The sequence below is a fragment of the Eumetopias jubatus genome, unplaced genomic scaffold, assembly GCF_037043125.1.
Source record: "Eumetopias jubatus isolate StellerSeaLion01/CBP00866 unplaced genomic scaffold, mEumJub1_p1.0 scaffold_7, whole genome shotgun sequence".
NCBI lineage: Eukaryota > Metazoa > Chordata > Mammalia > Carnivora > Otariidae > Eumetopias > Eumetopias jubatus.
Window position 1 is genome coordinate 102,938,260 of NW_028274813.1, and position 15,532 is coordinate 102,953,791.

General features: G+C 45.1%; 1 protein-coding gene across 1 annotated transcript in view; it reads left to right on the forward strand.

Moving 5' to 3' along the window:
• The first annotated feature begins 8,691 nt into the window (after positions 1-8,691).
• The window catches only part of TLN2 (talin 2), a 203,228-nt gene continuing 196,387 nt past the window's right edge, over positions 8,692-15,532 (forward strand). Inside the window, exons 1-5 of the mRNA XM_028100406.2 lie at positions 8,692-8,827; positions 10,686-10,783; positions 12,005-12,134; positions 13,169-13,321; positions 15,250-15,392. Coding sequence (XP_027956207.1) covers positions 8,692-8,827; positions 10,686-10,783; positions 12,005-12,134; positions 13,169-13,321; positions 15,250-15,392 — 660 coding nt within the window. The remainder of the gene's footprint in view (positions 8,828-10,685; positions 10,784-12,004; positions 12,135-13,168; positions 13,322-15,249; positions 15,393-15,532) is intronic.

Sequence of the window (15,532 nt, forward strand, 5' to 3'; positions counted from 1 at the left end):
TTTTATTTTTCTTTCCCGTGTATTTTTATAAATAGCCTCAACTCATTTGAGTTAGGGTATAAGAGTGCAAAATCGGAATTCACTTTGGAACCTTCTTCCCCCTTTAACTTGGAAGAGAAAGCAAATGGCAGGACCGCAAGGTGGGCTCCAGGGGGACTAAGATGTGGGGACGATTTATTCTGCTGTCTGAGCAGCCACAGGATAACAGGTGACATTGCCAGGAAACTGGCACAGCCTTCTCAGTGGTCTGAGGGAAACAAAGGTATATTCCTCAGGAGTACGCTATCCTCCCAGATATCTGTGGCATCTGAAAAAAATAAAATAAAAAAAAAATAAATAAATGTGTGTGTGTGTGTGTATATATATATCTGTATCTGTTACACATTGTAAACTGTTGCACACATCAAGTGACAAAGACGTCTGCGGAAGGGCCCTGGCACTGCCCAGTGCCAGCTGTTCACTAGTTGGAGCATCTCCTGTCGTTTCAGTGCGGACTGGAGCCCGGGAGGGCTGGCATTGGAGCGCAGGTTACAGGTGAGTGCTCCAGGAGCTTAGGAGAGGAGAGTGGTCCTGCACCAGGGTTGGTTGTAAAGACTAGTTCAGGAAAGCCAAGCTTGATGCTGGCCTTGTAGGGTGAGTAACCGGGAAGAACTGGATGGATGGTGCATTTCAGACAGAGGTACGCCACAAGGGCTAAAATATTGGAGGCAGTTCTGGAGGAGTTGGAAATACATTGTTTTGTTAAAATGGCAAGTTCTTAGGGCGTAAATGGGAGAAGGCGAGTGGGGGGATGGGAGGCTCTGACCCTGGGGCTGAGCGGTTTGAACCTGATTACCCGTACATTTCAAAATTTTGTGTGCATTAGAATCATCTCTCAGCACGGTGCTAACACTACAAACACAGAGGTGTCTGCTCCCCTTCCTTTGAACAGATTTTCTTCCCAGTTCTTCTGCCCTTTATCAGCTCTGCCAGAGCTCTGAATCGGTCTGCCGTAACCCCCTACCTCCTCAGAATTTCCTGGTAATCAGGCATCATCTTTAATAAAGGGCAGCTCTCGATTTGTCTGGAAGTTCTGAAATGCAACATTGTAAGACGGTGGTAAGTGATAAATCTAAACATCCGCTTGTACAGCAAGGTTTATGACCAACAATCTACTTCATGGTGGAATTTCCTGTGCCCGTGCCAAGAGCTGAGTGGGGATAGGAGGGTGAGTTGGAGGGATCCTTGTGGGCTCTAGTCGTACCACGTACATAGCACATTATTGTGGCAGCACAGGAATGTCTGGTTGTGGTTTTCTAGCAGTGTGACCTTGGGAAGGTCACTTAATCTCAAGATGACAGTTTCTTCATCTGAAAATGGAAATCAGTGTCAAAGATCTTTTCCCATCATTCCGTACTCCCTGTTGTGGGCTTGTTCTTGGAGGTAGAACCGCTGACATAGCCTCCATCCATGCATTCGTTACAGCCTGAGCCCTTCTCTGCGGCAGGTACTTTATACAGTGAACACTGCGCATGGTCCCTGCCCTGGGGGAAACCTCCATGTGTTCCTGACTGATCCTAGCCTGGGTTCTTTTTCCAGTTTCTCATTTGTCAGGCTGGAGAACTTCATCTCCTAAGCCATGAGGGTAAGCTTCTGGGGTTGTTGATGAGTAGAAATAGTAGGGCCTGCTGGGTGTTTGCTCTCCATTCATCTTTAGTCATGCTGTTAGGGTGGATAATTCCTACTGACTAACTTAGGAAAAAAATCGGTTTAAGTCTTTCCCTGCAGTCCATATTAATTCTACAAACATTGACTAAGCATCTACTGTGCGGCAGACATCATGCTAGGGCCTTGAGATTCAAAGGTGGCTGTGACGGTATAGTCCTTATTGTGGGAGGACAGTGAGGGAGGGAGACCTGTCACCACAAATGTGTTCCTGATACCGCCTTATATGTGTGTCTTAGTGTGAGTGTCCTGGGGACAGGCGAGAACCCTCTGCGGAAGCCCAGTGGGTGAAGGGGCATGTGGGGGGTTTGCAAAGCAGCTCCGGGTGCCAACATCTTGGCTGGGATTTTTATTGACATGCCCGACCTGCTCTTGAATTCATACCTGTGTGCATGGTTAATCATTTCCTCTCTGTTCCTGTGTCACCCGACCTTTTAATGGTTATTTCTAGTTGAGAAATGCAGAGTCGAGCAATTGTCCTGGCTTTCCATGCCTCCGTGAAGGAGAACTAAAGAGAGATCCTTGTGTGAATGTTCTCCCTACTTTTCTGATCTCCCCGCCTTGGCTGCAAAGGGGGGAGCATGATCATTCTGGTCTTTTTCTATGTGGGCGGTTACCCTGTGAGGAAATCCCATCAGCCGTGTTCATGTACTGTTTTCCCTGAGTTTAGGATTAGCTGGAGTTCTCCCTCCTGAGTTGTGAATGTGGGGGACTGGGCGGGGGGGAGCCTCTCTACTCAGACTCTGCCTTCTGGGCTCTGACTAGTTGGGAAGAGGGAAGTGTGAGGGGCCCGGTGGGGGAGGGGCAGATTCTTAAGGAAGGCCTGTGGCTCCCTGATAAAGCTGGCTGCAGGTAGGATGGAAATGGGACACTCTGCCTTCTCTCCTCCTCATCCCTCCCTGAATGAAAGGCAGCTGGCTCCCAGTGAACAATTGAGTTGCCTCACCCTTCTAGATGGTGACACGTAGACACCTGGATGTGCCTGGTGGGCTAAGTGTCATATACTGAAAGTTCTGAATGTTTGAGCTGAGCCCCAAGGTACCTGAGTACAGACAGCCCAGGAAAGCAAGATGGAGGGCGAGACCCTGGCTTTTGCTTCCGAGGCACCTCTGGCGAGCTATGACCCCATCAAGGGATGGGTGTCTGCTTATCAGCTGAGCTATTCCCTTTCTCCCTTGCAGAAGAGCAGGTCAAGGGTGGAGGACAAGGGAAGCTCCTTCCTGGGCCTTTCTTCCAGAGAGCACAATTGTTCACTGGAGATTGAGGCGAATGACAGGCCCATGTTTTATATTGACCTTTGGTTATAAAATGCATGCTGTTATCAGGGCTATGTTTTGCCTGCTGAGGGGAGAGGGGGTACAGCCCTCATTATTGGGTGCAGTGGTCTTCCAGTGGGTCAGAATGGAGCCAGTGTTTGGAGCAAGAGAGAGGAGAGGGAGGGTGGGCAGTTCTTACTTTCTTCAAGATCCAGGCTCCCACTGAAGCACGGTAGCCTTGCCCTGTTGTCCTGTCAGCTGAGTAGGACACCTCTGCTTGTAGTGGAGTGTGCAGAGCCCCATGGCCCCTCTGCTAGGTTGCATTTGGGCAGGGTTCATTGACAGGCCCCAGGGCCGGAGTCGACTTTAATGCCAGCCCTGACCCATACCAGAGAGTGCACTTTTGCTCCCTGAGGCTCTTGGATTAAGGGACTCTAAGTGACGTCCAGGAGGATAGCCTGAGTGCAGGACTTCCTTGTTCCACAGACACACTTGGCTTCATGGCTCATCCTTGGATAATTCTGCATCTACAAAAAGCCTGTTGAATGACTTGAATAAGGATGAACATAGGCGCTGTGCAGTGAACAGGGTCACTGGGAGGGGAGTGCTATCTAGACAGGAATCTTGATCGTCTTTGCTCCCTAATGTCTGTGATACTGTCTACTACATAACAGATGTAAAAAAAAAAAAAAAAACACAATAAATTGAATTTTGCAGCTCAGATGGTAGCTAAAGAGAATGTGCTGCTTCCAGGGTTTCTCCACCCCCTGTGGCTAAGATGAGTAAAACAAACCCTTACTTTCTTTGTGTCTTTGACCTGAGTTAATTGATTTCTTTTTTTTTTTTTTAAGATTATTTATTTATTTATTTGACAGAGAGAGAGAGAGAGACAGCGAGAGAGGGAACACAAGCAGGGGGAGTGGGAGAGGGAGAAGCAGGCTTCCCACTGAGCAGGGAGCCCGATGCGGGGCTCGATCCCAGGACACTGGGATCATGACCTGAGCCGCAGGCAGACGCTTAACGACTGCGCCACCCAGGCGCCCCATGATTTCTGTAGTAACCTTACAGGTTAAGTCTATTATTGTCTCCCATTTTGCAGAGGAAGAAACTGAGGCAGACTGCAGTTAAGCAGCCAGCTCAAAGTCATGAACTGGCATGGCAGGAGTGGAGTTGGAACACCTCACAGCCCTCACTGGTGAGGGTAGAGATCCGAGGGGTGTTTGCTCATCTTGACCAGGGGTGGACATTTCTTCAGTGAGGAGGAGTCCTTGGCTGAGCGGGCCTGCTTGTTCCGGGATGGACTGGCCGGAGCCTGGGCAGTCTACACCGCTGCTGCCATCCTGAGCTGTTTACAGCTTCCTAGGACCAAAAAGTGTTGACTTTAGAAGGAGAATGTCTGGGTGTCTGGGTTTCACCACTGGTTCCATTGGCTCATCTGCCACAATGGATGGCACAGAAAGGTTTCTTGTTGGCCCCAGGTGACCTTCGCCCATAAAATTAGGACAAAAATGGTCAGAGAAGAAATTATGGAAAGGAAAATAATCTATGTTTTATGAACTTTATACCTTATCTTTTAGCAAGAAACCAAAACCACAACAAAAAAGGACTTACGATCCAGCAAGATAGCATACATTCAGATTGGGGTGAAAGAAAAGCAAGGGTAGGATCATGAAATAGAGACAGGGGTTAGACTATAAAGCACTTGGCTTTCAGCCCTTCTTGCAGCCAAACCAAAAAAGGAAACCTGTTCCTCTGTCCAAGCCTCCCTGCCTGAAGAGGCAGGGATTAGCCAGGGGGGTTAGGGTATAGGGAAGTGGAGGTGAGGCTCAGTTTGCAGGCTGCACCAGTGCCCTGAGAACATCTCACTGGAGAGGGAGCAGAGCGTTAGTCTTCATCACAGTGCGTCGTCTAAGCTACATGATTTTCTCAGGGCTTTAGTGGATGTATATATAGTGAGACTTCTCATAAGAGCTGAAAACACATACCCATTTTTGTTTGGCGTATCTAGGTTCCTATATGCTTTGAGCCTATGATCCTTTTGCCGTAAGTCAGGACCGTTAATTTCAGCACCTGTTTAGCAAGCATCTCACTGTGCTGTGTGTGGGGCTAGAAACAGCTCAGTGCCGCGTTCCCTGTGGAATAATGGTTAAATGACCATGTACTTTGGTTTCAGACCTCATTGAGATTTGCTTGTGTGGACGATCTTCTTGCATGATAAAAATAAAAATATCGTGTCTTTTACAGACATACAGACGTATAACCTTGTAGTTTATTAACATTATTATGTACCTAATTTGCATGTTTAAAACATTCCCACAAAGGAAATCACAGGTCTTGTTTCGTGCTTCATACTGGGAACACTGAGAGCCAGGAGTGAGAAGACGACACTGGAGGCTTTTTAGTCTTTGATCACTGAGCAGTGCTCCAAGAGGGACTTATTTTGGTGGTTTGGTTTTGTTGTATCACATGGGCCATGTTGTAACATTTGAGGTGGTAGAAAAGTTGAGAACACGAATCTTGCAGTGAATCTCTGGGGTCCCTCCTCATGTTGAATGTCTACCTTGAGCTAAGCATAGTCATCTCCGTTCTGTGGCTTCACCTGTGAGATGTTACGAGGAGAGGACAGGGGAATCCCGTGGGCATAGTTGGCCAAACATCCCTTTCATGGGAGCCAGTCGCCCCCTGCTCTCTGAAGAGCAGAAGGATCAGAAATAACAGGCCCAAAGGCCCAAGGCATTGGCAGGCCTGGGAATGAACCTGGACCCCAGACTCCTTCCCAGTCCAGCACCCTTCCCTTGAACGGTCTTGCCTACTCCCCAGCATGGAGATCCGTCACGCTCAGGCTCCTGCCTCCAGGAAGGGCGCTTAGCTGTCTTGGGCCTCTGCTTGCTGCTTCTTACCGCGGCTACCAGGGGCCTCCCTGCCAGATTCAGTGGTATCTCCATCCTCATCTTCCTTGGGCTGGGATCAGCACGTGGCACAGGTGCTCTCTCCCTCCTGTTCCGCGCACCTTCTTCTGGGCCCACCCTCTCTTGGTTCTCCTCCTTCACCTACCACTGGGCCTCCTTGCCAGTCCCTTCTTGTCCTGATTTTAGAACATTGTCCCAGGACTCCGTCCTCAGGTCTCTGCTCACTTCCCTAGATGATCTTTCTAGTCCCAAGGATTGAAAGATGATGAGCTCCCCTGGTCATTATGTGTCCTGCTTTGTATTTGACCCTGTTCTACCTCCCCACTGAATATATACTAAAGAAACTCAGGGAATTTTTCACCCCAAAATCTGTGCCTCTAGCAGCTCCCCCCCCCCCCGCCACCATCAGTCGCTGGCTTCTTCATTTTTCCAGTTGTTTTGGATAGAGATTTTCTTTCACTGCTGTGTATGTTCTGCTTCTCTTCTGCTTCCCAAATCTCTGGGTTTCTCTCCTGTGTTTCTTGTTGACCCACAGGCCTAGGTTTTGTCTGGTCTTGCTTCTGTCTGCTCCCTGCTTATCCACTTGCCCCTTTCTCCCCCTCTATGTGTTTTCTATTACCTTCTGAGCTCCGGTGTTTACGGTCTTGCTCTGATATTCTGCTTTCAGCCCCATGTCATGGCTCTGTATTTCCCTTTGATGGAATCTCTCTAGGCTTGGCTAGAGGGACCATTAATTTGCTCTGCGGAAAGTCCAATTATTAGCCTGGGAAGGGCAGCCTTCATGCAGGGACACTTAAAATCCTTCCTATTCCCAGGGAATGGAAGAGATTAACCATCCCATCCTCTCTGGTGCATTCCATAAATGGCACCCGTGACAGAGTTCCATGGTCTTTACCACTGACTGTTACCCCCAGTCATGCTCCTGAATCTCCGTGGTTCAGGAAACCTCACAATTGTCACCAACCCCAGGGTGATAGACTATTCCATGCAATGATCTCTACATTACAGTAAATTTGTCAGTTGATGTCTAGAGTTTAAGTTTTTCCCAAATGGGGGAGTTGGTTGTTTATATATGCCTATAAAAACAGAGTTGGGTAGACCCTTTCATCTATCACCTTAAAAGTCCTTGATATTGTAGGTGGAAAACCCCTGGATATCTTGTACCCTTCTGCCATGTCAGCAGTCCAGCCACTGCTGAGGCTGTAGTAAATTGATTCGATTTGGGGAAGATTCCCAGTGAACACTGCTGTTATTTATTGAGAACTGTTATCTTGACATTTTTCAAGAAACATTTTCACAGGCAGTTCATTCAGAATGTAAGTAGAGGTCAAAATGACTTTATAGTTGGACAGCCTAAATGTTGGCTCCATGCATCTGTGTGTATATACTGCCCATGGACTCCAGAACATCTGTTTAAAAAAGTCCTCTGTATGCAGTTGACCCAGTCACCTGTTGTTAAGAAGCTGGCAATCAATCAAGCATGCGAAGAAGTGATGCCCCAGAGGCACCCACTCCCTGGGCCTGGTTAGCCTGTGGCCCTCTCTGCCTCTTGATTACCTCATTGCTTCTTAGCATTTGCATTCTTACGTGGGAGGGGGGCATCAAGGCAGCTGGGGTTCAGGTTCACTACCTATAGGCTCTCTAAGAAAAGATAAGAAAGGATGAGAACTTATTAAAGAGGGCACGTTCTGCATGGAGCACTGGGTGTTATGCACAAACAATGAATCATGGAACACTACATCAAAAACTAATGATGTAATGTATGGTGATTAACATAACAATAAAAAAATTATTTAAAAAAAATAAAAGAAAGGATGAGAACTTGAAATTCCTGTGGTTTATGTTATTGATACAGTGCTGGGATTCTAATAGCTCCTAACTCTGAAGTGCATTGTTCTGTTTGCCAGGAAGACAGTCAGCTGGGTTTGTGTCAGGTGCAGGGAAGAATCCTCTCTCTTGTGCCTGAGGAAGATGCATTGGATTGAGGCTGGCTTGGGTTGAGGGCTAAGTTTCTGGCCACAGAAGAGAGCGGGTCGTCAAAATAAGCCATAAGCCACCAACTCAAAGGAAATGGACTAAATTTTTGGACTTAGGTTTTAAAAAGAAGTCATTTATGAAATAAAACCTAGCCTAAACCTGTATACTTTCTAAAACTGGGCATTGGGATCCCATTGATAACCCCTCAGGGTTTGGTTCTTTTATGAATTATACAGGGCTATTACCATTGTGGCTTCTTGTGGGGAAACTGAAGCAGAGCGGCCAGAGGGCCTTGCTTGGATTTACACAGGATCCTCGTGTTGGACTTGGGCCCAGATGCTGTCTTCTGGTACGTGATGAGGTGGAACTCTTTGGCCCTGAGGAGCATCTGAGAGGGCATTCATGCTTCTTCCTGTCCCCAGGAGCTGTGGGGAGAGAGCTGGGGCACTGAGGCTGCTAACGGAAGCATCTTCAGGAGGTAGCTGTGGTGCCCAAGGCTCTCTGCCTCTCACACTGATGATCCCATGTTAGAAACCCAAAGTAGGGAGCACCATTGAGAAGGAGTCTTGGTGAACTTCCATAGATCCTTCTTCCCTAGAGAGTCTACTTGCCACTTTGTGATAATGTTAACCCTGAGTCTAGATGCTCTTGTTTTATTTAAAAATTTTTAAAATCTTTTAATTTGTGTTTTTACCCAAAGTATTCACTTTAATTGCTATTTTATTTCAGTTATTTAAAGCTGATTTAGAGTCTAGCAGTTTTTTCAAGACTATTATGAATATCACCATTTGTCTCTTTGTGTTTTCCAGACATTCTAAGTAAGGATCTTCAAATCATTTAGGAAAATGGTGGCCCTGTCCTTAAAGATTTGTGTCCGCCACTGCAATGTGGTGAAGACCATGCAGTTTGAACCATCTACAGCCGTGTACGATGCATGTCGAGTCATTAGGGAACGGGTACCGGAGGCACAAACTGGCCAAGGTAGGCCATTGGTTATTCACTGGCTTCTTGAAACATGTTTGTATGTTCTTTGCTTAGTAGCTAAAGAAACAGACGGTCTGAGTGTTACCCAAGTGCACTAGTGTTGTGTATGTTTCCCAAATGAAATGTCTTCTTATCCTGGACACTACTTACCTCCGGAGTGAGGCTTGTGTTGACAATGGCCACAGCTGCCACTGGGTCATCATTGTGATGCCCATTGTCATGACCCTTCCATACCTCAGCATTGCTCTCTACAGTTTACAGGTCACTTTTTGATATGTCATCTCATTTGCCCTATAAGGTACAAATGAAGCTACTCCAACAGTTACGCATTTGTATACACTGAGCCCTGTTTTCCATACACGCAGCCTGAAGCAGGTTGGAACTGCCATCAGGATGCAGGGCAAGCCTTATATTTCAGTTACTTTGAAGGGGCTTTATAAACTTGATCAAACTCTTATGGGATGGGGAGCATCTATGAATCTGTTTTGTTTCCTGTTTGTTTAAACCACTGACCACTATGAATCTGAGTTTAAACAAAAGCCATTCATAGAATTTTTATTTTCAATTGCCCTTTCTCCTCTCTCTACATTTCCTTCCTTTATTTAGTGTTTGATTGGCACTTGAGAAATTGGGATTTACTCCCAAATTAATAAGCCTTTACTGTGAAAATGGGCTGAAACTTAACTTAAAAATGGGAGTACGAGACTCTTAGAGATAGGCATTGATCTTCTCAAAAAGATGTCACAAAACTGCCAAACTTTTGGTCTAAAAGCATTATTTATATTATTTTAAACACTTTTTTTATTTTTGGGTAATGTAGAATAACAAAGGTATCCCACATTCCCGCCCTTGCTCTAAATTCTGGTTATCCAGTCATTTCTGGTGTCTTCTCTGCTACTGTTTTTCTCCCAGATTTAAAAAAATTTCTCTGGGTTAGATTGCTGTTTGGCTCTGGTGAAAATCAAAACCTTTTTAGATCTTGAAGTTGTTTTTCTAAGAAACAACAGGAGCTCAGACCCTCACCTGGGTCTCTGAGGTTACCTTGAATCACATTCAGGAAGACAGAAGTCTTTAATTGTATTTATTTATTTATAATCTTTAAAAATGTATTTATTTAAGTAATCTCTGCACCCAACATGGGGCTAGAACTCATGACTCCGAGATCAAGGGTCTCATGCTCTATTGACTAAGCCAGCCGGATGCCCCAAGATAGAAATCTTTAGACAGGAAATGATACAGCTTTTCTCCTGCCACCATGCTCTTGTACTTCCTGATCAGACTAAGGGATTTCTATGGAGAACATAGAGTTTTATTTTCCAATTATATTCATAATTTAGTGGGGTGGGGGAGAGTGGCTTCATCTCCCTGGGCCCTCCTGCTTGCCTTTTGTAATGCTGTTTTGGGATGATGGAAGGATTATTCAAAGTGTAAAGGCTCCACTGGCCCCCCTTTGCCTAAGTGGCCTTGGGCTTAAGGGGTCACTTCCTTAGTTTCTCCATGGCTCCTCTTGTCCTTCTTCACGGCTTCTCTGCCAGGTTTTTATATAGCAAGTGTTAGGAAACAAAGCCCAATTCTTTGGGCTGTTCTGTTCTTGGTGTTTCCCTAACGTGTAGACACAGCTGCTGCCCACTGGTTTTAAGAATCACGAACCTTCTCTGTGGGTGTTGACGTTGCAGCTCAGGCCTCATTTCACCTCTTCTGCTTTACCCCTTGGCTTGCTTGTGTTGTCAAAACGAAACCTGTCTGATGCAGGAGAATGCCCACATCCGGCCAAGTCAGCAGACTCAGGGCTTGGAAGTCAGTGATGGCTTCAGCGGCACTCTGTCTTTTATCCTCTCTTCTCTTTATCTCCCAGCTTCTGATTATGGGCTATTTCTCTCGGATGAAGACCCCAGGAAAGGAATTTGGCTGGAAGCAGGCAGAACACTGGATTACTACATGTTGCGAAATGGGGTATGTTGTAGATGTCATTTTTGTTGTTTTTGTTTTTGTTTTGTTTTGTCACCTTGTCTGTGGGCCTTCTCTAGAAACCAACATCCTATTATGCCTTAGAGAAAAAGGGAGACCCAACAATCTGTTTTGCTCCAAGGGCATCTTATTCCTAGTTTTGACTTTGTAAGGGCTGTCCAGGTAGTAAGAGGAAATATCGGCAGTCCAAATTCTTGCAACTCCACAGAGTAATTAAAGCAGCTTGGGGTTAGTGTGTTCAGCTCTTTGCACATGCCATGGTTGCACTTGGTAGCTAGGAAATAAGATAGAGCGTCTTTCTGTAAGGATATAGGAAGTATCCTGGTGACTAATGATAAAAAGTAAGGGTAGATTAGAGGGGAAAACAAGAAGATCTTAAAGGTAGTCAGCGATTGAATATAAATCAGTTTTGTTTTTGTAAAGGGAAGTCCATATGAGATGCAAGCTTGATAACAATCAGCGACAACAAAAAATGATTGTGTTTGGAATTAGAGGTAATGAGTAAAACAGTGTTAAATATTGTCTTCAGCTTAACCTTGAAGATAACTGGGTTTTAGTATATGGAATGCACATACCTGATTGGTCAGTATTCCATAAAGTGAGAGTGAATTATGTGGTACTAATTAATTTTTCATTCATAATTCTGTTGTTAAGTGTAGTTTAAAAAAAAAAAAAGTCTATTTAAAAGTAACTTCCAAACCTACTACCCCTGTTTCATCTTGCCATTACTGAAAAAACGACTTTTGTGGCATACCACCACTATAAAGAGCTATGGGGGTATTATTTATTCCTTCGTGACGTCTATATTAAAAATTGCTTGCAACCATAAGATAATTGGAGAAGCACACTACTGTCTTTTTCAATGGTAAGTAGGATTTTTCCTCTGCTAGTTCTCATCAAAGCAGATCATCCACAGACTTTCAGGAAGGCATAAGCTACTTTAAGTTTATAGAGGTTAGTTTTCAAGAATTGTAAGCTATAAACGGTACTTGTTCGGGGGCAATTTCACCATCAGATTTTAAGAAAGCTTGTTGGAAGCAGTTACTTAGCACTGGGGTTTCTGTTTTAGTGGCAAAAATCTCATGAAAACTTGGAAGGAGGAAATCAGAGTGTGCTAGGGAAAATTCATTTTTTTTAAAGAAAAGTGTCCAAGTTGATTACCTGGTTTATCAAGTCGTATGAAAATTTTGTGGGATTTTGCTATAGGATATTTTGGAATACAAGAAGAAACAGAGACCTCAGAAAATCCGGATGCTGGATGGATCCGTGAAAACAGTGATGGTGGATGACTCCAAGACCGTTGGGGAACTCCTGGTCACTATTTGCAGCAGGATAGGTGAGCATTCCCATGCCGAGGTTCCAGTTTTTGTTTTGTTGTTAATTACGCACCTGTTGTTTCACCCCCATTTGGTGACTTGCCAATCCTGAATGTGTCCTAGCCACTGATTTCTGTCCAATCCTAGGACGGTGCTACTATTCCCTAGATAATGCAAACCTGCTAACTGGTATTGTAAACACTTGAATGTCTCACTGAGTCGAAATTGAGAGATTTTCTCTTTCAAAAGCCAAAGGAATTTTTTTTTAAAGATTTTATTTATATATTTACTTCAGAGAGAGAGAGCACACCTGCGTGGGCACGTGAGAGTGAGCATGAGCGGGGGAGGGGCAGAGGGAAAGAGAGAATCTCAAGCGGACTCCCCACTGAGTGCAGAGCTTGATGGAGGGCTGGCTCTCAGGCCCCTGAGAGTGTGACCTGAGCCAAATTGAAGAGTCGGACGCTTAGCCAACTGAGCCACCCGGGCGCCCCCAAAAGGAATTTTTTAATTGAAAATATGTTTGGAATCCTATAATTCAGTTTCTCTCTCCATGACTGAGATTGTGTATAATCATCAGTGACATCCTATATTTCCCTGAAGACTGATAGGGGCAGCCTGTACAATTGATTGCTATACAACTTTTCTTCTTGTAGCTTCTAGTCATCTCCTTTCTGCCTGAAACCCTTCAAATATTTGGAAAAAGTGTCCTGGCCTCACTTAGTCTTCTCTCCACACAAAGGAAGACCAGTTGCTTCAGCCACTTCTCGTTTGACCCTGTCTTGCCTTGGTCTACATGATCTCTACTCTGTGCTTGTTTCTTGAAAATTAGGAGAATTGAATGTGACATTTTAAACATGGCTTAATTAGCTGAGAAACCTTGTTTTTGGCCAGAGTTATTTGATGTGTGCTCCTGGGTGGCCCCCTGACCCTCACCTTTGTAAAGCCTCTTTCTGTTCTGTGCTACTGGCGACTCCTCGGAGTATCACAGGCCCCCGGCTGGAAGGAGTGACAGCAGTGTCATCACTGGTAATTATAACCTAATTTATATTTTTAGGAATAACAAACTATGAAGAGTACTCTTTAATCCAAGAAACGATTGAAGAAAAGAAAGAGGAAGGGACAGGGACGCTAAAAAAAGACAGGACTCTATTGCGAGACGAGAGGAAGATGGAGAAGCTGAAGGCCAAGCTTCACACGGATGATGACTGTGAGTGCCAGAAGGGAGCTTGGGGGGCGCCGGGGGGGGCTCAGTCGTTAAGTGTCTGCCTTCGGCTCAGGTCATGATCCCAGGGTCCTGGGATCGAGCCCCGCGTCGGGCTCTCTGCTCGGCGGGGGGCCTGCTTCTCCCTCTCCCACTCCCCCTGCTTGTGTTCCCTCTCTTGCTGTGTCTCTCTCTTCCAAATAAATAAATAAAATCTTAAAAAAAAAAAAAAAAAAAAAGGAGCTTGGGCCAGGTGCAGGCGTGGCCAGGCCTCATTCCCCTCCCTTCACGTACTTGACCCTGGGCAGGAGTTTTCTGTTGGCTGTTGGTCTGTGGCACTAAACGACTTCTAAGGGAAAAAACAGACTATTGTCCTATTTCACACCTAAAAAAAGTAATCTCTTAATGTCAAATATATAAATTATGTTCACACTGTCTTCTAAAAAAGCTAATAATTGGTTTAAACTGGGGCCAAATAAGGTTGGATGAAGTGACGCTTACCTGTTTTTGTCTCACACTTCACCTCCATCTCTTTTTTTTTCCCCCTCTCGGAATTTCTGGGAAGAAGAAAGCAGATTGTTATTTGTATGGAGTTTTCTACAGTCTGGATTTTGTTGACTGTGGTGTCACTCTAGCACGTACTTCTGTCTCTTAATTCCTGACATCTGGAAACGTGATCAGATTCATGTGTATGTGTCTATTCTTTAAGTAAAGACTCCTTATGTGGTGTTGTGTACTTCCGTCAGAACGTTGTGTTTGGTTGTCTCCTTTTTTGTGATGTTAACAGCCATTGATGACCATTGCCTAGATCCGTTATTTCCTTAGAGGTTACAAAATGCTGATTATAGGAAAGTCCTCTTCTGTGACCATACAGTTAATATTTGGAAAAGCCCTTATCTACACCCACGTTTTCCAAAGTATGCTATGTGCATCTGGTTGCCCAGCATCCCCCACCCCATCGAGGATCTTACTTCATGCACAGTTATATAGACCTTCCCAGGCTCTTTCTTTCATTGTTCTTGCTGCTGCATTGGGAAGATGTTATCATGGTCATTATGTTTATTGATCTTCAGTGAAGCTTTCATTTCTTGTGACCCTTTCTTCTTTCTTGTTTTTTTCTTTCTGCCTCATCTGATTTCCAGTTACATACTTCTTTCCAAGTGAGACGGTGGTAGACAAATCCCAAGGATTTTTATAAGGTGCATGATACTCTCCCAGGTACCATGGGAGATGAGATCACTCCCACACGTTGCCTGTGCTGAAGTTGCTTAGAACCCAGTGAGGCTTGTAATACTTACTTACTCACAATGTGTGTGTTAAGCCCAGGGAGGAGTATGGGAATGAGAGCTGTGGAAAGTGTAGAGCGGTGCTCCATTCCTGTGCACCCAGGTAACAGGTGAGTGTTTTCTGAGTGAGATCCAAGCTGGACCATGGGCAGGGTTCTACCATCCCTGATCCCTTGGTGTTCTGTCCTGCTTCCCACCCACCCCTCATCCCGACTGCCCCCCCCGCCGCCAATTACTTCTGTTTTCTTCTTTTTGTGCTTACAGGTAGAGGTAACTCATGATAATCAGTTATAAATTCTTTCATGCAATGATACTGAAGTATCCACTGTTGACTTAAAGGAAAATGCTCACGTGGTTGTCTTGGCATAGATCATTGATTTTTTTTCTTTCCCACCGTGTTAAAAATTGATTGTGGGGCCTTAACAAACTTTAGGAATGGCTGAGAATTTTCTCTCAGGTGTTTTTTGGTGGGTCATATGGCACACGATGGTATATGTGGAATAATTTTGCAAAGTTAAAAAGCATAGTTTTAATATAAGTAACTAACTGAATATCAGCATTCCAGAAACACCCTTCTCTCTTGATAAATCTCTTCAAACCAAGAGGAAGAATACATACAGCTCTTTCATCTGTCTTGTTGTGTTGCAGTAAATTGGCTGGATCACAGCCGAACATTCAGAGAACAAGGAGTAGATGAACACGAGACATTGCTACTTAGACGGAAGTTCTTCTACTCTGATCAGAATGTGGACTCGAGAGACCCCGTGCAGCTGAATTTACTTTACGTTCAGGTACAGCATTTAGTGCTCACTGAGGGTGGTGAGAAGTCAGGAAGTTCCTGGCCGTGGCTTGTGGTGAGCCGGAGCTCAGCTCAGGCTTCCACAGGGTTTTTGGCACACAGTTTCCAGGGGGCACTGTTGCGGGATTCCTC